The sequence below is a fragment of the Sceloporus undulatus genome, chromosome 9 (genome assembly GCF_019175285.1).
Source record: "Sceloporus undulatus isolate JIND9_A2432 ecotype Alabama chromosome 9, SceUnd_v1.1, whole genome shotgun sequence".
Taxonomy (NCBI): Eukaryota; Metazoa; Chordata; class Lepidosauria; order Squamata; family Phrynosomatidae; genus Sceloporus; species Sceloporus undulatus.
Window position 1 is genome coordinate 33,165,506 of NC_056530.1, and position 22,064 is coordinate 33,187,569.

Sequence of the window (22,064 nt, forward strand, 5' to 3'; positions counted from 1 at the left end):
CCCTGCCCTGCCTCCTGCAAAAAACTCGAAAGACACGTGGATCAATGCCATTTCACAATGTGAATAACAAAACTGGAATGCATGAGATTATTTGTACCGTTCCGCTACAAAAAATGATATGTGAATGACCCCTAGGATGGCTTAGCTTTCCTGATTCAAACTTTGTCTCCAAAGGTCCCCAAAACACTTCCAATCCGCCCCATCCTCCCAGCAAATGGAGTCCTTTCCACACCCCACAGTTGAAGAGAAGAGGCAGGGCTATGAACAAAAGAATTGAGCAATCTTTATTCTATATCTGTGCCTTCAAGGCAGAATACATTCCACAGTTAAGAACACTTTTTTCTTTTTAAGAGTTCAGCCTTTACCCCCAAAATAAGGTGACACTGGACAAGAGAGCTGGCTCTAGCAAGTAAGCAGCAACACACACAGAGGCAGGGAAGTAATGGTGGCAAACAAAAAGTCTCCTACTGGGCGAGGCTCTGTTTAAGGATTTGCTACGGATGGGGAGAGACGGATTTAAGAAGAGAGCCAAGTAGCAACTAGGAAACCATGCCAAAGCTCCGCTAAACAGCCAAATCTCACCTTGTGCTAACAGCCCACTTTCCTCATCCACAAAAAGCAGCTATAAAAAAAAAAAGATAGTGGAAATGTGACCCTAGCACCGAGGTGTTCACCTTTTGCTCCCTGCCAGCCATTTGCTCCTTCTACCCCATTTAAAGGTAGTGTGTTTCTGTGTGCATTTGGAATGATATACCTGTGGTTGGAACGACAGTTCAGATAGTAGTGCAGGTATCAGACATTATAGGAATTAATAGCCAAAAATGCAATGGTCAATAGAAGAATGACAATTCTAGAGAGATCCAGACACACGTCTTTTTGGTAAAACTCCGAAAAAGAAGTGGATATGTTTTTTGGTCTAAAAATGCTGCCAATAAAGACAGGATCAGCACGGAGAGGCTATACACAGGAATGTGAACCGTTTTTTAAGATGCTCCAAAGCTAGACCTGAGGGTAGGAGATAGGAAGGGATTCTTTCAACCCCATTTTGGTCCCATCTGTGAGAATGGCAAAGTGTAGAGAGAGAAAAAGGGTGGTTTTATGGTTCTGCTGCTGCCAGGTCAGTGAAAAAATGCCACAAGCCAGTTTTTGAACAAATTATGTGATCAGAGACTAGGCCAGTTTTACTCCAGTTGTGTGGGTTAAAAGGGGACGGGATAGAAAAAAACATGGGATTAAAAAAGGATAGCCAAAAGAGAACGTAATGGCAACTGGAAACATGTGAGGAAGGACTTGAATAGCTCTACTCGCAACATCTTTAGCATGATTTTCAAAGATTCCTGTTGATAAGATGCTGGGAGACGATAGTAATGATGATGGGGATGGCTAGGTTCAAAGGATTTGGCGTGGCATGCCGTAACCTGTCATGCCTGCCTGAGAGGCTCCCCGGTTTGTGCCCATCTGCAACCCAATGACGCTCTGCCCTTCCTTAAGCTTGTCGTCTGAGAAGGCCCGGCGGTTCTCCTGGGACTTCCTGGCAAGGAGAAGAAAGAAAGAAAAGAAAAGGAAGTGAGGACACAATCCCAATGCCAAGCCTCAACAGTCACTTTCATACATCAACTACGGAGGGGTACCACTTTGTCTTTTGCCTCAGGCAGAAGAACTCCTTCCTCTAACTGCTTACATAAATATCCCTGGGCACTGACAGCTTCAAGGTAAAGGAGACATCAAGCTGGCCTCAAGACCCTGAAGACATCGGATCCTGTTTGACCTTGGAAACTAAGCAGGGTTGGCCTGGTTCATACTTTGATGGGAGACTACCAACGAAGGCTAGGTGCTGCAGGCTAGATGTCAGAGGATGCAACTGGCAAAACCCGCTCTGAGGATTCCTGGACTAAGAAAACCACATGAAATGAATGGGGTCAGCATATGCTGACAGGCAACTCGAAGTCATACATGCACAAACACACAAATAGAGCAGGGACCCCTGTCTCCGAGTGTTGGGCCCTAGACATTTCCAGCACCGAGTGGGAAACCTGAGCAACGGCAGGGCCCATTGCTTTTTAAACAGAGGCTGGATGGCCATCTGCCAGGGGTGCTTTGATTGTGAGTTTCTGCATGGCAAAATGGGGGTTGGACTGGATGGCCCTTGGGGTCTCTTCCAATTCTATGGCTCTATAACATTTATTTATTTCATTGATATGCCACCTTTCTTTTGGAGTGGGACCCAAGGCAGCTCACAAAACAATCCGCCAAAAACAACACTATTTCAAAACACAGAAAACCATTACATTAAAATAGAATGTTAAAAACAATACAAGAAAGCATACAAACTTTAAAAAAACAATATGCATCTGAGGAAGTAGACTGAAGTTTACAAAAGCTCATGCTGACAACTTCTTTATTCGGTTAGTTTCAAAGGTGCTTCAAGATTTATCTACAGTTAAAAAATAAAGCACCTTCCGCTCCCATATGAAGCCTCCCTGCAAACAATTACTTGTAATGAAACGTGTGCGATGGTGGCCGAAGCTAGAGAAAGCCCTGCTCTTGGACCCACTGAGGTTTCAAAAAATCTTTCAAAAGGCAGTTCCACACAACCATGCCAGGTGCCGCCCCAAACACAAGAGCTGGCACATTAATTTTAACTCCGCAAATGCCTTCCCAGTCACCAATGAAACCTAAAAGCATCTAGGAACAGGGATATGCCCAGGCATACAGCCAAGCTGTCACCTGAGATTTCAAGGGAGTGGGTCCACTCCATCTAGCAGAGGTTGAATTCCCTGATCTGCCTTTTGTTTGGTAGACACCACCTCAGTCTTATCTGGACTCCATTACTGACATCAGATATTGGTTGAGCACCACAGTTTGATGTTGTGTGACTTATGCAACCCTAAGGCGAATGCTGGACAGTCAAAAACAAATGGGTCCTTTAACAGATCCAAGCCAGAAATCTTCTTGGAAGGCAAGGAGGCTGTTGTACTTCGGACACATCATGAGAAGGCACAGCTCTTTAGAAAAGATAATAATGTTAGGAAAGGTGGAGGGAAGTAGAAAGAGAAGAAGGCCACAAGATGGATGGACTCTATGTTAAAAATGTCATGGGTATGAATTTGCAAGAACTGAGCAGAGCAGTAGAAGACAGGGTGTCTTGGAGATAAATTAAACTTAGTGTTGTTGTTATTGGAGATGCCTTATTCACAGGGTCGCCATGGGTCGACACTGACTTGAGGGCAGTTAACACCACCAACAACAAAGGTGATCCTATCATGGGGTTTTCTTGGAAGTTTCTTCAGCTGGGCTTGCCACTGGCATACTCTGAGGCCAAGAGTGACTTGCCCAGGGTCACCCAGTGGGCTTACATGGGATTCAAACCCTGATCTCCAGAGTCCTAGTCCAACGCTTGAGCCACTACACCACGCTGGCTCCACAATAGCTTCCTTAAAAATTCACCACAACGACCAACATTGTTTCTGTCCCATAACCAGTCCTGAAGCCACAAAAATGGATCTAGATAATTTGTTTCATCCAGGAACCCCTGGGTCTGAAAAGCTACCATAAGCTCCAGTGCCCTGTCCAAAAATAGACTACTGGATAGCAAAGATTCTTGGGTTGATACAACAGAAATACAGAACAGAAAAGAATTAGCTGCTTTTGAAACCCCCTTAACGTTGCAAAAGTACAAACAACTAGGTTAGTGGTGGTTCTAAGCTACACTCAGCCACTATAAGCATCTGTTGAAGCCAATGTGGTACAGTGGTTACAATGTTGGGCCAATGTACTAAGACCCACTAAGACACAAGCTTCATTGAAGTGACATTCAGCCAGTTGCTCTTTTTTAGCTTAAACTACCTTACATGGCTGTTGTGAAGATGAGATGTGGCATAACCATGTTTGCTGACTTCAACTTGTTTCAGGAAAAGCAAAGCATGAGGGTAATAATAATATAGGCATAATGTTACCCATACCCATCTGTTTGGCTCATGGATTACAGAAGAAAACAAAGCACTTTCAAGTTCCACAGCTGCAAAAGGGGTGGGCAAATGGTGGCTTGCAGGCATGCAGCCCCCAAGGTAGGTTTTGTGGCATCCAGGGCCCAAATTTGGGCTGCAAAAGGCTGCAGTGGCAACCCAGAGGAACAGAATAGGACTATCTCCTGTCCCATATCTAATGCTACAAAAGGGAGCCAAGATTTTCACACAGATATCCAAAAAAAGGAACTCAATTATGTGCTTTGAGCTCTGCATAGCAATGTTCTTGTGGGCACACACATATTGAAGCACTTACTTTGGGAACCAGTTGGGGTCCCCAGCAAAGAATCCATCCCCTTTTGAGACTGCCAATCCTCCCAGGTTCATCAAAGTTCTCTGCACGCAGGCCATGTTCTTACCTGTGGGAATGGAAAGCAATTCGAAGTATGTCTCAGTTACAGGATACTAAATTATTGGTGTTTTAAAATTGTAAATTAAAAAAACACCCTCTTTATAATCAAATTTTAGCTATATCTTGTTTTAACTTTTTGCAAGGAACCATGAGTCTCATGTTGGGAGAAAGGTGGGATACTGAATCAATCAGTCCAACTATTCTCAGATTAAATGGGAACACTATATTAGTAGCACTATACTATTATAGCAATCTGATACCATGTTAATTCTCTGCTATCTCAGCAAACTACAGACTTCAGTATTGTGTAGGATAAAGCTATGACAATTAAAGTGGTAAGAAACTAGCAACTATGTACTACCGATACTTTTAAATGATGCCCTCTGCAGAAGTCACTCTGGTCATTCCCAAAGGGGGATGAGGAGGAGCTTTCATAGACTTAAGGCTACTTCCTCAGATGCATTTGGAAGTAGACTTAAGACTATGAAAGCTCATGCTGCCAACTTCTTTCTTTTGGTTAGTCTCAAAGGTCTTCCAAGATCTCGCCACATACTGATTCTACAGACTAACATGACTGTATCTTTGAATTCTAGTGTTCCTTAGATAAGTGCTACTGAAACTAATGATATCTAGACCAATAGTGGTCCCATTGGGCTCTGGTCTCTAGTTAGTTTCTGGCATATTAGGAACCCCCCCCCCCCCCAACACACCATCAAATAGCCTAAAAAGCACTGCCTTAGATAATCCACCCGCAACCTGATGTGACTCCAGCTGTGTTGGACTACACCTCCCATAACCACAGCCATGCTGACATCTGTAACACTATCTGGCTGGGGGAGATTTTGTTAGACCATCAGTATATATTCCCTCCCTCTCCCTTCCCTCGGCCATTTGAATGCTCTGTACCTTCCCAGAGGTCCACTGTCTGGAATATATCTGTGGCAAGAATGCCGTATTTCTCAGCTGCATGCAGAAACTGTGAGATCTGCTCCATTTGCTTGAAGGCCATGGTGGAGCCTTGGATCTTGGCCACAGGCCCTTTTCCAGGGGGATAAAGGCTGTTGATAAGCCTACACAGCACCTGCAGAAAATCAAGAAAGCAGCCATTAAAAGGAGGAAGGAAGTCTCACAGTTCATAACTAGCTAATGCTTCCTTTTCCCTCTTCTCCCTTTCAGCTCTGCTTTGCATAGACAGAATTTTGCAGAGTTTGGTAAATTCTTACCCCAATCATTCTGAAATACACTCATTCCTCCATATTTGCAGCCTTGATATTTGTGGATTTGATTATTCATGGATTTGATTAATATGTTCTCTCTAGGAATATCTAGGTCCTCCAGTGCAACTCTATGGGCAACTTTAACCAAAAGTTGCACTGAAATTCCTAGAGATTCCTAGAGAGCATACTCTACTAGGCCTTTGTAGCTCCTCTAGTGCAGTTCTATGGTCAGTATTTGTTGGACATTGACCACAGAGTTGCACTGGAGGACCTAGAGATTCCTAGGGAGGCGTCCTCTCAGGTAAAAACATGGTGTTTTTGTTATTTGTGGTTTCCCCCCCCCATATTCATGGGGGTCTTATGCCCCTAACCCTAGCGAATATGGAGAGACAAGTGTACCTTTGGCTTCTGACCTTTCACAAAATGTCCTGTGGCATTTAAGAACAAAATGAAAACTAGCAGATTTAGGGGCTATATTCTAGTGTTCCTTAGAATATAGGAAGTATATTCCTATAAGGCCGGCCTGGGAGCGGAGTCGGGGTGTGGCATCCACATGATGCACCCTAACTCCGCCCCCAGGCCAGCGTGACGCCGCATGCCACTCCCCACGGCACATGGCACTCTACTGGCACTGCAGCTACATGACACAGTGCCAAAGAAGCACAGAAAAGCTGTACGCTGGCGGCTATGGTGTCCTTTTCAGGGTGCAAAAAGGAACCACTTTTTGCGGCTCCTTTTTGCGCTGCAGAAAGGAGAAATCGGAGCTGCAGTATGTAGTTGCCATGGCCCAGATCCGGTGTTTAAAGGGGTGGCTGCAGTCTGTACAGCCCCTTAGGTACACAATGATTTGTATCAGGTAAAGTGGATCCTCACCCATTAAAGGTTGTGATGCCACAAATCTGCTAACTCCCCAGGTGCCACAGAGCTGAGAAAATTATTTGTTTTAACTAACTAAAGCTACAGAGAGCCAAAATGTAATTATAATTACTGAGAATGTCACAAGTCTCTACTTTCTAATTACTGAAAAGTAACTCAATTAATTACCTTTAAAACCTAAACATTATAGAAACTACTTGCAGAATAAGCTTGTAATAGTGGATGCCAAATACCACCTGAAAATGTAAAATTTATTAAGGCAGTTACAGAGCAAAGTCATCACTTGTTATGTAAAACTGTTATAATGTAACTTGAAGATGCCTTAGTTGTTGCAAAAGCAATCTGTTACAAGTAAATTGTTGTTTGTAATGAGTTTCTTCCAAACTCTGCAACAAGACATGGCTGCTTGCATTACACAGCGCTATCTTTTCTGGAAAGGGTATCTCTCATTCACCATTTAAATCCAAGCCATGAGCCCTGAACATTTTGGTACTAAGGATAGGATTTGTTTGGGGTTTTTTTTTAAAGTAACAACGAATGCCTTACCGTGCCATCCTTCAACCACTTCTGAAAGTTGTCCTTGCCAGGCTGAGGCTGCCCAACATCTGGCCCACACTGGGCCCCGATCCACTGGATCAGAATTTGCTCTAGATCAGGGTCATACTGTTTATCAATCTTCTGTTGAACCTCCCGACTGAGTCCGTAGGCGGGTCCTCTGTTTGCCATGATAAATGGGGTGCGTGAATTGGACTTCTCTGAAAAGGAAGCAGAGAAGAGTGAAGATTAAAAGAGGCCCAGATTATGCCAATAATAGAATCATAGAGCTGGAAAAGACGCCAAAGGCCATCCAATCCAACCTACTGCCATGCAAGAATACACAAAGCATTCCCAACAGTTGGCCATCATAGGGCATCTTCTTGCTGCCATCCTCTTACCCCACAGACAGCAGTAATCGCTGCCAATTTCAGACTACGACAAAGTTACTTTTTGGACTATAACTCCCAGAATCCTCAAGCCAGCACAGCATTTGAGAATTGTAGTTGTTTCCAAACTCTGACCAATTTAGGAGTATTTTCTCACTCCAAAGCCTCAAGCACAAGTGGAATCTTGCTGCTGAGATAGGCCCTCTGCACATGCCTAGGTGTGCTCTTTTCTCATGACAGTGAATGCACTTCCATCTTTGTTCCTCATGAGTCTACAGGATTGTGGAGGAAGCAAGTACACACTTTTATCATGCTTTTCATCCTTAGTTCGACAGAGTTTCATACCACCAAACCCAAGACTACCAAAAGCAGTGCTGTAACCCTCTTAGGATGGAGGCCAGATCTTTTAAGGGTTGGTCAACCCAGCCCTGATAAGAGGACCACTCCCGCCCTTCCTGCAAAGACGACTTATCAAATACCCCTGGCATTTCCTATCAGCAGCTGGACCAAGCCTCAGACCAGCCACAAGGAAAGGGCAACTTCCTGCCCATCCTCCCCAAGAATAAACATCTAACTTGCCACAGCAAGGAGGATAACTCTGGAGCGCGGCCTGGGAGTTACTGCATTAAAAAGAAGCCTTCAGTGTCAAGCTCTTCAATGTCCTTTGTAATGCTACTTTTGGGGACAACAAGGTATTGGAAAAATAATGTACTGATGTCGTTTTGGTAATGCTTCCTTGAAAAGGGTTAACTGAAAGAAAGAAGTTGGCAGCATATGCGTTCGTAGAAAAGCATCCGAGGAAGTAGAATGAAGTCTACGAAAGCTCATGCGGCCAAATTCTTTCTTTCAGTTAGTCTCAAAGGTGCTACAAGATCTCCACATACTGAAACTACCGACTAACACAGCTATATCTACAGACTAACATGGCTAATGCAGCTGTATCTTTGAATTGAAAAGGGTTACTCACAGGTAACACTGCTCAGCCTTTCTGAAAGGATGTTATGTAGAAGGTGCAACCAGCTTATTTTTAGCTATAGTATTTTTGTGGATTTTTTGGGCTATGTGTATTCCTGACATTTCGCCTGCATCTTCTCTGAAGATGCCAGCTACAGATACTGGCAAAACGTCAGGAATAAACTCTTCCAGAACACAGCCACACGGCCCGAAAAACCCACAAAAAACTAGGGATGCCGGCCGTGAAAGCCTTCAACTTCATATTTTTGGCTCCTTCAGACACTAGAACATAAACAAATGGATTCAAATTACTAATAATACTCTGGCATTTGCAATAGTTTTTCCAAACTCTGTCGTGGAAAGCATGTTTCCATGTTTAGAATCAGAGAATCTTAAGAGTTTGAAGGGGCAACAAGGGCCATCTATTCCAATCCCTGCCATACTGGAGCGTACAACTAAAGGACTGTTGAAAGATGCCCATCCAGCCTCAATTTAAAGACCTCCAAAGATGAGATACCACTACCCTTCAGGCAGTCTATCCACAATTGAATAGTTCTTACAGTAAAAAGGACTTCCTAATATTTAAGTTCACCTCTCAATTTTCTCTTATCTAAACATATCAAAGTCATTCTTTGTAAAACTTTAGTCAGGCCTCACATGGAAACCTGTGTCCAGTTCTGGGCACCACAATTCAATAAGGATATTGAGAAGCTGGAGTGAGTCGAGAGGAAGGTGACTAAAATGGTGAAGGGTCAAGAAACCATGCCCTGTGAGGAAAGACTTAGGGAGCTGGGTATGTTTAGCCTGGAGAAGAGAAGGCTAAGAGGTGATATGAGAGCCCTGTTTAAATATTTAAAGGGGTGCCATATTGAGGATAGAGCAAGCATGTATTCTGGGGCTCCAGAAAATAGGATCCAGAAAAATTGATTCAAACTAGAGGAAAAGAGATTCCACCTCAACATGAGGAAGAATTTCCTGACACTAAGAGCTGTTCAACAGTGGAACACACTCCCTCAGAGTGTGGTGGGGTCTCCTTCTTTGGAGGTTTATAAACAGAGGCTGGATGGCCATTTGTCAGGGATGCTTTGATGGTGAGTTCCTGCATGGCAGAAGGGGGGGCTAGACTGGATGACCCTTGAGGTCTCTTCTAACTCTAAGATTCTATCTTGGTTGTCCTTCTCTGAACACATTCCAGCTTCTCGATATCCTTCTTGAATTGAACAGAACGGCACCAGTACTTCCCTCGATCTTGACACTATACTCTTGTTGCTGAAGCCCAGAATTGAATTGGCTTTTTTGGCTGCTTCGGCACACTGTTGGTTCCCATTTAGCTTGTAGTCTACCAAGGCTGCTAGATCCATTTTGTAGTAGTAGAAGTAGTAGTTTACATTTATCTCTGTTGTAAGTAATTTTGTTAGTTGGAACCCAGCTCTCCAACCCCTCATGGTCATTTTGAATTTCCTCCTGTCCTCTGAGTATTGTCTATTCCCGCTCCATCTTAGATCAGCAACAAACCTGATCAGCATGGAGGATGGAATCAAAAATTCCATCCTCCAAGTCATTGATAAAGACATTAAACAACACTGAGCCCAAGACGGAATCTTAAGGCTAGTCACTTCCTTCCAGGATGAAAAGCAACCATTGGTGAGCACTCTCTGGTCTCAGTCTGCCAATCACATACGGATCCACCTAGCTGTAACACTGTCTAGCCTTCAGTTTGCCAGCTTGCCTGCAAGAGTATCGCGGGGGACTTTGTCAAAATCCTTACTAAAATCATGATACACTACATCCAAAGCACTCCCCAGATCTATCAACCCTGTAACTCTGTCAGAAAACGGGATAAGCTAGTTTGAGCTTCCATGGATGGCAAGCCCTGGGTTTCTCAATGGGCATGCGGCGACATGAACAGGAGTGTGCACCCATTGACTAGAACGGGACTTAAGGTCCTGTTTTTTACTATCCGTGGGGATCCGAAACAGATCCCCCATGGATACCAAGGGCACACCGTATTAATTTGCGACTTGTTTTTGAGAAACATATGCTGGTTATTAGTAATCACAGCATTTCTTTGTAAGTGACTGTTTAATTGCCTCTTATTGATCAGATGAGGCTATGGCCTTTCTGTCCCTTAGCACCATTCCCACAGTACTAGCAAGAACAGCTTGCAAGGCAATCTGGGAATGGACCTTTTATTCCCCCCTCATGCACTGTCACAGAATCACAGGTCTGTAGAATTTGGAGGGATCCAAATTCTAGTCTAATGGTCTAGTCCAACATCCTGCCATACAGGAATCCACAGCTAAAGTATGCTATTTATCCTTGATAGATATCATCCAACCTCTAAAAAACACCGAAGGGGAGTCCACCATTCCACTGTCAAACAACCCTTATCTGTTCCTCCTAACCTTCAGTTGCAATCTCTTCTTGTGTACCTGGATCCCTATTTTCTAGAAGACCAGAAAATAACTTTCCTCCATCTTCCATGTAACAGCCCTTCAGATATTTAAAGATGGCTATTGCCTCTATCTTCTCTTCTCTAGACTAAATCTAAACTCCCTTAATCAAGTTCTTCATAGGGGTTCGTTCATAGACCTTTGATAATCTTGGCCACCTTCCTCCGAATGTATTCTAGCCTGCAAATATCCTTAAGCTTTAGTACCTAGAAGTCAGAGCAGAACAGAGTGGTTTTCTTGATCTGGGTACTATACTGTACTTCTATTGATGCAGAACTGCATGAGTTTTTTTGCCACTACATTGCATTGTTGACTCATGGTTTGTTTGCAGTATACTGTACTATCTTTTTCATATATGCAGCTGCCAAACCAAGTGTCACTCCTCCTATATTTGTACGTTTGATTTTTTTCCTGTCGAAATGCAGAAACTTCCATTTGCCAAGATATTGTGAGAAATTGAAGTGGAAGCTTGCAGGCCTTGCTCTCCAAAATGAAGGGCTCAGTCTACAAAACCAGCAGACCCTGCTGAGATCTTAGCACTCATCCTACAGTGGCAGGCCTGGCCTAGCAAACCACCAAAAATGTAATTGCAAAAACAGCAGCAAAAACTTCACAAGAGTTGGCCATGAACTGTTCTCCTCTGTATAAACAGGGGCCCAGCAAAGCAGATCTGTATCAGCTGAAAGAAGACAAACAGTACAGTGCCTGCAGAATGGGAAAGGGTTTTTTTCTCCTGCACTCTTAAATGTGCTGCTTAAAAAAGATTGATACAATCTGCTGTTAAGCATCAAAGAACTGTCCCTGGACAACACACCCACTCATTGCATCTTTATGAGACACTGCAGAAGCCAACGAAAGAACCCTTTGGGACCAGAGCTGGAAGCTTTTTGTGTGAAGGAGGAGACCACTAACATATTTTTTTCCTGGTGCTTAGGAGAATTCCCTTTCAAGCAACACATTTTACAAGCAGGTGAGGAATGGCAGCTTTGAAGGCTGGCATGCTCCAGTTCTTTGCCCAGCCTGTAGGACAGAATTTATGCCAAGATACAAAGTCAGAACACATCTGATTGGTAAAGTGAGGCTTTTACACAGTTATGTGCTGTGGCAACTCAGAACTGCCTTCAGGTGAGCAGATAGAACACCTGTTAAAAACTTAACAGCTTTCCTGTGGCATGCAAGACCTTGCAAGCCTATCTACCAGAGCTCCTGTTTGGCACTAAGCCTTGCTAGAGACTGGAACACAGAACAATGGATGAATGCTACAAGAGAAGAGATTCCACCTAAACATTAGGAGGAACTTCCTGGCAGAAAAAGCTGTTCGACAGTAGAAGCTGCTGCCTCAAAGTGTGGTGGAGTCTCCTTCTTTGGAGGTTTTTAAACAGAGGCTGGATGGCCATCTGTCAGGGATGCTTTGATTGAGAGTTCCTGCACAGCAGAATGGGGTTGGACTGGATGACCCTTGGGGTCTCTTTCAACTCTATGATTCTATGGCCCCAAATGAGAACTCATGTCACTGAAAAACCTTCCCAGGCTTTCAAAAACTTCAGCCAATGATGGGGGCAGAAGCACCTCTATTGGCTGGCTGCAGATTTCTAACAGGATAAATTGGCAATAGGTTTTCTTCAACTGCCTTCCCTCCACTTCCATTCCTCCTGTCTGTCCAAGCTTGAGGGCAATTCCCTTGAATCACAGAACTACAGGTTGGAAGAGACTACAATGTCCATTCATTCCAACCTCCTGCCATGCAGGAACTCACAACCAAAGCACCCCAAGAGATGGCCATCCAGCCTCTATTTAAAAACCTCCAAGAAAGAGACCCCATCTCTCCAAGGCAGTGTCTTTCTACTGTCCACTAGCTCTTACTGTCAGAAGTTCCTCCTAAAGTTGAGTGGGGATCTCTTTTTGTTTGCTTGCATCCATTGCTCCATGACCTGTTTCTCTGGACCCGCACAAAACAAGCTTGCTCCATCCTGATATGACACCCCTTCAAATATTAAGCAGGGTATCACCTCTTAACCACTTCTCCGGGCCAAACATGCCCAGCTCCTTCTTCACTGAAAAACAAGAGAAAGTGGTACAAGATATAAAATCTGTCACTGAAAGGACATAGGGTTTCCATGCACATATAACATGATTTTTCAGTCAGGATGGAAGATTTCTTTGCCATTTGAAGTCTCAGGCTAAATAGAATGACACAGTCCTCAGAGGAGGAATGCTGTGTGCAAAAGAAGCTGGAATAACTGAGCATGGGAGCTAGCAAGAGGGGTATCAATACAGAGGTAGGTGGCCACAACAGCATCTCAGAAATCATGCAACAGGCACAGAGGATCTTGGTAACAGAATGTCAGCTACCTACATACAGACAAGCACCAGAACTGGTTTCTTTTGAACAAGCAACAACCTTGGCGCTTGATCCCGCAGGCCCTGGTCCCATTACAACAATGGATGGCAGTCAAGAAAAAAGGGAACTATGGAACATATACCTTTGGAGATCTTAAAACAAATGAGTCTTCAACTTTAGTGTGCATTTTTTAAAATAAATAAATAAATAAATAAATAAATAAATATTCAAACCCTGCTACTGAAGTTCATTTTAAATGAACGTAGAAAATTCAGGAGTGGGAGCAGCCTCCTTCCACCAATGTGAACTGCTCTTGCCAAGACGCACAGGGCTCGGTGAGAGCAGCATCTTTTCAGTGCGTTCCTATTGGCGCTCCCCAATGCTTCTCAAAAGGCTACTGTACTGTGCCTGCCTGAGTCTGTTCTATAGCCCACTCCACTGCCCCATACTACAAATTATGATCATCCCTGTAAACCATCCCAGCCACTGCCTGGCAAACTGCAGGACGGGAAACGAGTGATGGCTTCATCTGCTTTTCAAGAGGCTCCAAATCACAGGGAAATATAAGTATGGCGGGATCCTATCACTCTTAGGTCCTCACAAGGTGGCATGCTTGACCACTGTATAATAGAATGCTAGACTAGAGAAGGTTTTGGTCCGATCCACCATAATTTATCTTTCACTACCCAAGAGGCGAATTGCACCGCTGAGAAGAGTGCAGACAATATAGAGGCAAAGAACTTACAACAAATCACGCAACTGTCCGCTGCATTCTGTTTCATCTCTAAAACACATGGGTTTAGAAATAGTATCCAAGCCAAGAAGCTCCTTTCCAAGCCCTCTGAAACACCTAATAAAATAGAAACACAGCAGCTGCTAGGATTTAATTGGGCTATTACATTTTTAAAGAGACCCACCATTCAGTTGCAACTAGGGATGCCTGTAAAAATTTGCCTGGCCTGTAATCCCGACTTGTCTGTGCTGCTGAATGATAGGCTGCTCTGGGGCCCTTTCTACAAAGTGATGGTTCAGTCATAAAGGTGAGCTAAACTCAGGCCTGCTTCCAGCAGATTTTCAGATCCATTTCCAGAAATGGCACTTGTGGGAAAGGCCCTGAGGAAGGGAAAGAAGATGTGGTCCACTATTTATTGTTGCAGTTATGTGCCTTCAGGTTGTTTCCAAGTTATGGCACTCCCATCACAGGGTTTTTTAGGCAAGATTTCTTCGTGTGTGTGGGGGAGGTGTATGTGTCAGGCTGAAATGAAGTAACTCAAGAACATCCATCATGTTTGAACATGAATCTATGTGTGTATTGTATGTATGTGCATCAAGAGATGTTTTAAGAAAGATAGCTGATAGGTCTTGGCATGTGGGGAAGAATAAAAAGTGCATCCCTCCTGTACCAATTTGAACTTGGGCGCAAGAAATGTGTGGCAGTCAGTGTAGTTTGAGTCCAGTTTATTTCAAGCGGGTGTGGCATGAAACAGAGTGACTACAGACTAGGAAAATGGGAAGTGGTGTGAATTTTTTCTTCTGTGTAGAAAACCCCTCTTTGACCAGATTCCAAAACATATTCCAAAATCATGTTTGCTGATTTACACACATGTGCATGCATTCAAGCAATACAAGAGACTGTGAAGTCGAAGGCTTTCATGGCCGGACTGACGACAAGTTACTGACAAACAAATGCATCCATGTCCCCCTCTGTAACACAACACAGCCCTGTGTGGAATCACAAAAAGACTGAAGGACACAATGTTGTTGAGACCGTAAGACAACTTTTGCCTGTCCAAATATTGTTGGCCTCTAGCTCCCACCATAAGCTGTCCACTTCTGATCTCAAGGCAGCAGTGCACAGCATGCCCTTCACACCATCAAGGAAATTTATACACACACACGAATTGTGTTGTGGGGAAAGTAATTCTGCATATGCTCATGAATGAGAATTATGGAGTTGGAAGAGACCACAAGGGCCACCCAAATCCAATCCCCAGACATGCAGGAGGACACAATCAAAGCCGCAAGTCAAGTTGTGGCTGTTGCTACCTCCACCAACCGTACGCAGTTGCTGTTGGCATGTAAACACACTCAAGCCAGACTAAAGAAACCGCACCTTAACTGCTGATAAGGAAGTGCTGACAAAAACAGGAAGGATTGATACTCAGATTCAAGCACACCCTTCAACAGCAGAGTAAAGGTTTTTTTAAGAGTTAGGTTTTGTGTACAAGCCACACCTAGAGATAGAGAGGGAAAACAGCCTGGAAAGTGGATAAAAAGGCAGTGAAATAAATCTCAAAGGAACATGAACCATGCCAAAGGCCTCTCTGGCCTGTTCCCAGGGTGTTCAACTAGAAACACATTCAAAGAGTATTGGGGCAAAAGCAGCTACTACAGTGGGCCCTTGGTATCCTCTGGGGTTTGGTTCCAAGTCTTCCCTGAGGATACAAAATCTGTGGATGCTCAAATCTCATTAAGTACAATGACATTGTAAAAATGGGGTGCTATATATGCAAAGCAGCATCTCTTTCCAAAACAGCTAGTTGCTAGCCCCTGAAGCGGGGATAATGGCAGGGAGTTGGACTGGGCAGCCTTTCTGGCTTCTGTGATTCTAAGTTAGACTGCAACTCCATTCAACCCTAGCCTGCATTACCAAAGCTGAAGATGAACAACATCTGGACTGCAATGCATTCATCTTTTCTAGTTTACTTTCATCCTCACTCCAATGGAGCAATACAAAGCCTCCATTTCTACACTCTCCTTGTTTGTAGTCAACAGACCGTGAAATTCTCAAATTAAAAGACACATTCACTAGAAAAGCGTATAGTAGACAAAGGAATAGAATAGGACACGGAACAATGGACGCAAGCTACAGGAAAAGAGACTCCACCTCAGAATTAGGAAGACCTTCCTGACAGCAAGAGCTTTTCGACAGTACAAGACACTCCCTTGGTGGAATCTCTTTGCTTGTCGTTTGAATCTATTGCTCCGGGTCCTGCTCTCCAGGCTGCAGCAAACAAGCTTGCTCCACCCTCAGTAAGGCATCCCTTCAAATAATTAACAGGGCTACCATATCAGCTATTCATGAATTAAAACCAAGAGGCACTATGTCCCTTAAATCTAGTCACTGGGAAACCTGAGTGGGTGGATGCAGTTGTGCTCATGTCCCGTTTATAGACGTCCCACTGGGCCATCAGACTGGCCTCTATGGGGACACGATGCTGGACTCAAGAGGCCTTTGCTGATCCTTCACTTCTTACTAACCAGTATAGTTAGGAATGCAGCTAGAAAACCAACAGCGGTGGGTTGTTGAAAGAGCTCAGTACTTTCTCGAAGGAAGCAAGTAGGAAGCAACTAGTCTCTCCCTCTCTCTTATGCCAAATTTCTTCCCGGCTGCATTCCGGACGCATGACGTCAGAGATCAATCCAGGACGAAGCTGGGAAGGGGTGTGCATAGAAGAGACGTCTACCGGCCAGTTTCCTAATCTCCTCATGCCAGGAGAGGCTTGTTCGATGGGACTGAAACTCCCCCCTTCCCAACCATAAATAACAGGGACAATGACTCATTCAGACCTCATCACTCAAACGTAGTTACCCAGATATGGCTAAACCACATTCCTACTTGCTTCCCTCGGCCTGCCTTTAATTCCTGGCACGACGGGGCCTCCCAAAAAGACGAGAAGTGGCACTGTCGGATTTCCACAAATACCCCCTTTGTCTGGAACAGCAGCTGCTCCAGAGTGGCAGCTAGAGTCACTTTCAGACTGTTTGAACGGTGATCAAAACAGATCAAACACGCCTTGGAGGACTCCTGTTACACATAAGTAATGCAACATTTTTCTTAAAATAAAAGCAAACCACCCAGCTATAACATACTTGTCCGGTGGAGTGTATGTATTAATTTATTTATTTAATTAAACTTTGCATTTGTAATGTTTTGTGTATTCTTTTAACTTGAACTGTTTTAAATTTGGGGGGAATCCACAGTTTTGGTCCCGAGGAGATGCGGATTGCAGCGCTGACGCGTATCGGGTTTGTTGTTCCCATTACAATTTGGGTTCGTGAATTTCTTCTCGTCCTTTTAACCTTTGTGTTATTCACACATGCCATTGTTTCGAGTTAAAACAGAGCCGCCTCCCTTCCTTTAACAATACAGAGCGATCCAAAACGATTTGGAAGCGCATTCACACTGATGATGATGCAGACATTTCAGGAAATCTCAGGGAAAACCCCAGTATTGAATGCCCCAGATTAACTGGCTTTTTTTGCCAGCCCCCAGAAAAAAGTGCATCTAGTGCATTTGGGATGTGTGTGAACACCAAGGATTTAACCCAGAGTATTTTCGTATTGTGAATGGGGCCTTTCTTAGCTGCCTTGTGTCCCTGTACTGGGAGGAAGGTGAGATATATATAAATAAATATAATAAATATTATTCTTTCCCCCATCGTATCACCCCAAAGCAATCCAGATGGTCTCTTTAACATGCAGCAGAGAACATTAGCACAGGAATAAGCTACTGGAAAGCAAGAAGGAGGAAAATTGAGGCACAAGGGAACACAGAACAGGACTAGGATAACAGGCAGAAATGCAGGGGAAATCCAGAGTCTATCTACCCAGACTCTCCCTCAACCATGAGAAAGGGGGCTTTCCAGATGTTACTGGGAAGGAATCCCCATCATCCCCAGTTGGCTTGGCGATCAGAAATGTTAGGAGCTTTTGTTTAAAAAACAAGCCAAACATTGGGCCATAAACATGGTACACACATTGAAAAACCCACATCCAGTTTAGAAAGATACAGGTAAGGGAACTAGATAGGAAAACGTGATTCACAAATATAGAGGCTGTGTCTATTTGACAACAACAATAATGTTTTGTTTATAATGCGCTTTCCACCAAAGGATGGAACAGGAAACATACACACAGTTAGCCCTCTTCATTTCAGGCTTTGACTTTTGTGGATTTGATTAGTTGCACTTTCGATTGCGATGTTCCCTCTAGGAATCTCTAGGTCCTCTAACTTAACAAAGAAAGCCAGGGTGGTGCAGTTGCTAAAATGTTGGACAAGAACTCCGGAGACCAAAGTTCGAATCCCAGCTCAGCTATGAAAACCCACTAGGTGACCTTGGGCAAGCCACATTCTCTCAGCCTCAGAGGATGGCCATGCATGGCACCCCCCCTCTAAAGAAACTCACCAAGAAGATTCCAAGATAGGTTTGTCTTAGTGTCGCCTTAAGTCAGAAATGACTTAAAGGCACCTAGTACACACACACAACTTAACAAGTATCTTCAACTAGCTATGCTCTAGAACTCTGGGAACGGTCACTCCTACCGTAACTTTCCCCAAGTTATGCTTCTTCTGCTTCTACCATCCTGGTACATTGGACTCTGGAGACTAGGATTTGATTCCCGCTGGGCCATCAAACCCATGAGACCTTGAGCAAGTTCCACGTTCTCAGCCTCAGGCAATGACAAACCACCTTTGAACAAACCTGGCCAAGAACACCCCATGATAGTTTGGCCCTAGAGTCACCGTATGTCGGAAATGATTTGAAGGCACTCAACACACCTCCACAACACAAATCTGTTCTGCCATTCTCTGTGTAACTCCTCAGATCCCATTGCTCTATCCATCGTTGTAGCATCAGGAAACAGGACCTGGTCCCAATACTTACTGAAGATGCTAAAGAACTTTACCAAAGACGTATACAACCATCTACCACACTAAAGAGTCAGAGTCAAAGACCTGTGTTAGCCTGGGAAACCAGGATGCAAAGGGATCTTTGTAGTAGCTTTGAGATTCACTCAGGGTGACCATATGCCATAAAGGACAATGCAGGACCTTCAAGAAAAATGTAAGGCATTCCAAAACAAAAGCTAAAAGCACTACTATAAATATAAACGCTCAAAATGGAGGACATTTTGGAATTCCTCCTGGACAGAAAGCTGAAATGTAGGGCATGTCCTGGAAAAAGAGGATGTCTGGTCACCTGGACTCACTGGAAGAAAGAGGTTGGGAGTGTGAAATTGGTATTAAAAATATGCCTAGGTTCAAGTCTAGGAAAACCCAGGCTGAGCAGATGTCCCCCTTTTCAAAAAGGGGAAAAAAGGCAATTACTGACATCAATCCCAGGAAAGATTCTAGAGCAGATCATTAAACAGAGAGGCATTTTAAAAGGGAATGCCATAATCACAAAAAGCCAACATGGGTTTCAGAGAAACAGGTCATGCCAGACTAATGTGATCTCTCTCTTTTTTTATATGTATAAAATTGCCAGCTTGGTAGATGAAGGGAATGCTGTGGATGCAGCATACCTTGATCTCAGTAAGGCCTTTGACAAGGTCCACCACAATATTCTTGCAAATAAGCTTGTTAAATGTGGGCTAGACAAGGTAACTGTTACATGGATTTGTAAGTGGTTGAACTACCGAACCCAAAGGGAGCTCAGCAATGGCTCCTTTTCATCCTGGAGAGAAGTGACCAGTGGGGTCCCACAGGGCTCTGACCTGGGCCCAGTGCTATTCAACATCTATATCAATGACTTGGATGAAGGAATAGAGGGGCATGCTTATCAAATTTGCAGAGGACACCAAATTAGGAGGAATAGCTAAAACCCCAAAGGACATGATTAAAATTCAAAAAGACCTTAAAAGATTAGAAAGCTGGGCCAAAGCTAACAAGATGAATCTCAATATGAAGAAATGTAAGGTACTGCACTTAGGGTGGAATAGTGAAATGCACAGATATAGAATGGGTGACACCTGTCTTAACAAGACTACATGTGAAAGGGATCTAGGAGTCCAAGTAAACCACAAGTTGAACATGAGTGTGATGCGGCAGCTAAAAAGGCCAATGCGATTCTAGGCTTCATCACTAGAAGTACAGTGTCTAGATCAAGCGAAGTCACAGTCCCACTCTATTCTGCTTTGGTCAGGCCTCACCTGGAATAATACTGTCCCCAATTCTGGGCATCAAGAAGGATACTGACAAGCAGGAGCGTCCAGAGGAGGGCAGCTCAAATGGTAAGAGGTCTGGAAACTGGACGATGTTCAACAGTGGAAGACACTCCCTCAGAAGGTGGTAGTCTCCTTCTTTGGAGGTTTTAAACAGACTGTGAGTTCCTGCATGGCAGAATTGGGTTAATCTGGATGGCCCTTGGGATCTCTTCCACCTCTATGACTCTGTATGAAACTTCTCAGCCTTCTTCTGTCCAGGAGAAATTCCAAACCCATCCTCCACTTTAAGCCTGACTGAGAAGCATTAATTTACATTTCTGTGAGTGTTTTGAGCTTTCATTTGGTCATGTCCTCCATCCTCCTTGGCTGTCCTCCAGTTTGCAGTGCCTTGTCCTCCTTTCCGCTGAGGACATCTGGTCACCCGGGAAAGCTCTTGCTTCCAGCTCCTTTCTTTTGGTCGCTCTCAAACTCAAGCCTCTGAGGAATGAGGCTCAGGTCTAGAAGACCGTCCTAGCCCTTTGGGGAATTAGGCTGGAGTCTAGAAAACCCACGCCTCTGAGGCATTAGGTCTAGAAAAGCTGCTGCTGCTGCTCCCAACTTTTCTTCCAGCCTCAAATCCATGCCTTTGAGGACCTCAGGTCTAGAAAAAGCTCCTGCTTCCAACATTTCTTCCAGCCTCAAAGCCATGCCTCTGAGAGGAACTAGGCTCAGGTCTAGCAAACCTAGCCCTTTTGGGAATTACTCAGGTCTAGAAGACCCATGCCTCTGAGGAATTAGACTCAGGTCTAGAAAAAGCTCCTGCTTCCAACATTTCTTGCAGCCCCAAACCCATGCCTCTGAGGAACTGGGCTCAGGTCTAGAAAAGCTGCTCCTGCTCCCAAGTTCCCTTCCAGCCTCAGAGCCATGTCTGAGGAATCAGACCCAGGTCTAGCAGAGCCAAACCACTGGGGAATTAGACCCAGGTCTAGACAAAGCTGCTGCTGCTCCCAGCCTCAACCCCTGGCCTCCCTCCGAGGAGGACCTGAACCCAAGCCTAGAAGAAGAGCCTCTGAGGAAGGAGCTCCAGTCCAGCAAAGCTGCTGCTGCCCCCAGACCCCCCCCCCCCGGGACCCCGAAGCAAGACTGACCTGGAGAAGGAAGGAGTGGGGCCGCGACGCCTTGGGAGCCTCTGCCTCGCCCTCCGCAGCCTTTTTAAGGCTGATGTCAGCGCTGTTCACTGGCTCCTGAGGCGGCACCACATCCGGACACACAACACACACACAACACACACACACAGCAGAGCGAGGGAAGGGAGCCTTAAAGGCACAGTTTGTTGGGCCGCTCCCTCGGCCGAGTCACACTCTCTCAGCCTCAAGCCTTGCTCCAGTAGAGGCTCTGTGCCTCAGGGTTACCATAAAGTTGGACCCAATGTGCACTAGGTTTGCTTATTTGTACCTATTCGCTGGGGTGAGGGGCACGGGCATAGGACCCCCGGGAATGTGGCGAAACCGCAACAACAACAAAAACACTATGTTTTACTTAAGAGAACACCTCTCTAGGAATTTCTAGGTCCTCCAGTCCAACTCTGTGGTCAAACTCTGCCAGACATTGACCATAGAGTTGCACTTGAGGAGCTCCAAATGCCCATTGGAGTGTTCTCTCTAGGAATCCCTGGGTCCTTCAGTGAGACTTTTGGTTCAAGTTGACCATAGAGTTATGTTGTAAAAGATACAAATTCCTTGGGGAGTGGTCTCTCTAGGAATCTTCTAAGTCCTCCAGTGCAACTCTGTGGTCAACATCTGCCAAACATTGACCATAGAGTTGCACTGGAGCAGCAACAAAGGCCTAGTGGGGGGGTTTCTCTAGGAATCTCTAGGTCCTCCAATGCTATTTTTAAGTTGACCATAGAGTTCTGCTGGGGGAGCTACAAAGGCCTAGTGGATCTCTAGATCCTTCAGTGTGACTTTTGGTTAAAATTGACCACAGAGTTGCA

The 22,064-nt window shown here is 44.6% G+C and overlaps 1 protein-coding gene across 3 annotated transcripts; it reads right to left on the reverse strand.

The window, feature by feature from the left end:
* Nucleotides 1-259: 259 nt before the first annotated feature.
* Nucleotides 260-21,377, reverse strand: TAGLN2 (transgelin 2). 3 transcript variants are annotated; one of them, XM_042439156.1, is made up of 5 exons: nt 21,220-21,377; nt 7,017-7,225; nt 5,284-5,458; nt 4,282-4,384; nt 260-1,531 (listed from the first exon to the last, which is right to left on the reverse strand). In XM_042439156.1, exons 2-5 carry the CDS (start codon nt 7,194-7,196, stop codon nt 1,390-1,392), a joined length of 600 nt encoding a protein of 199 aa, XP_042295090.1. In that variant the 5' UTR covers nt 7,197-7,225; nt 21,220-21,377; the 3' UTR covers nt 260-1,389. The 3 variants fall into 3 exon arrangements, with proteins under 3 accessions (XP_042295090.1, XP_042295091.1, XP_042295092.1); XM_042439157.1 differs by lacking the exon at nt 21,220-21,377 and adding an exon at nt 16,403-16,537; XM_042439158.1 differs by lacking the exon at nt 21,220-21,377 and adding an exon at nt 13,887-13,907.
* Nucleotides 21,378-22,064: the final 687 nt, after the last annotated feature.

Bases quoted from the DNA above. Each gene is read 5' to 3' on its own strand.
- TAGLN2 (XM_042439156.1), bottom strand. From the start codon at position 7,196: ATGGCAAACAGAGGACCCGCCTACGGACTCAGTCGGGAGGTTCAACAG. The intron at 5,459-7,016 runs GTAAGGCATTCG...GATTTTCTGCAG, and splicing joins AGTGGTTGAAGGATGGCACG to GTGCTGTGTAGGCTTATCAA. The intron at 1,532-4,281 runs GTAAGTGCTTCA...TCTCCTTGCCAG, and splicing joins GACCCCAACTGGTTCCCAAA to GAAGTCCCAGGAGAACCGCC.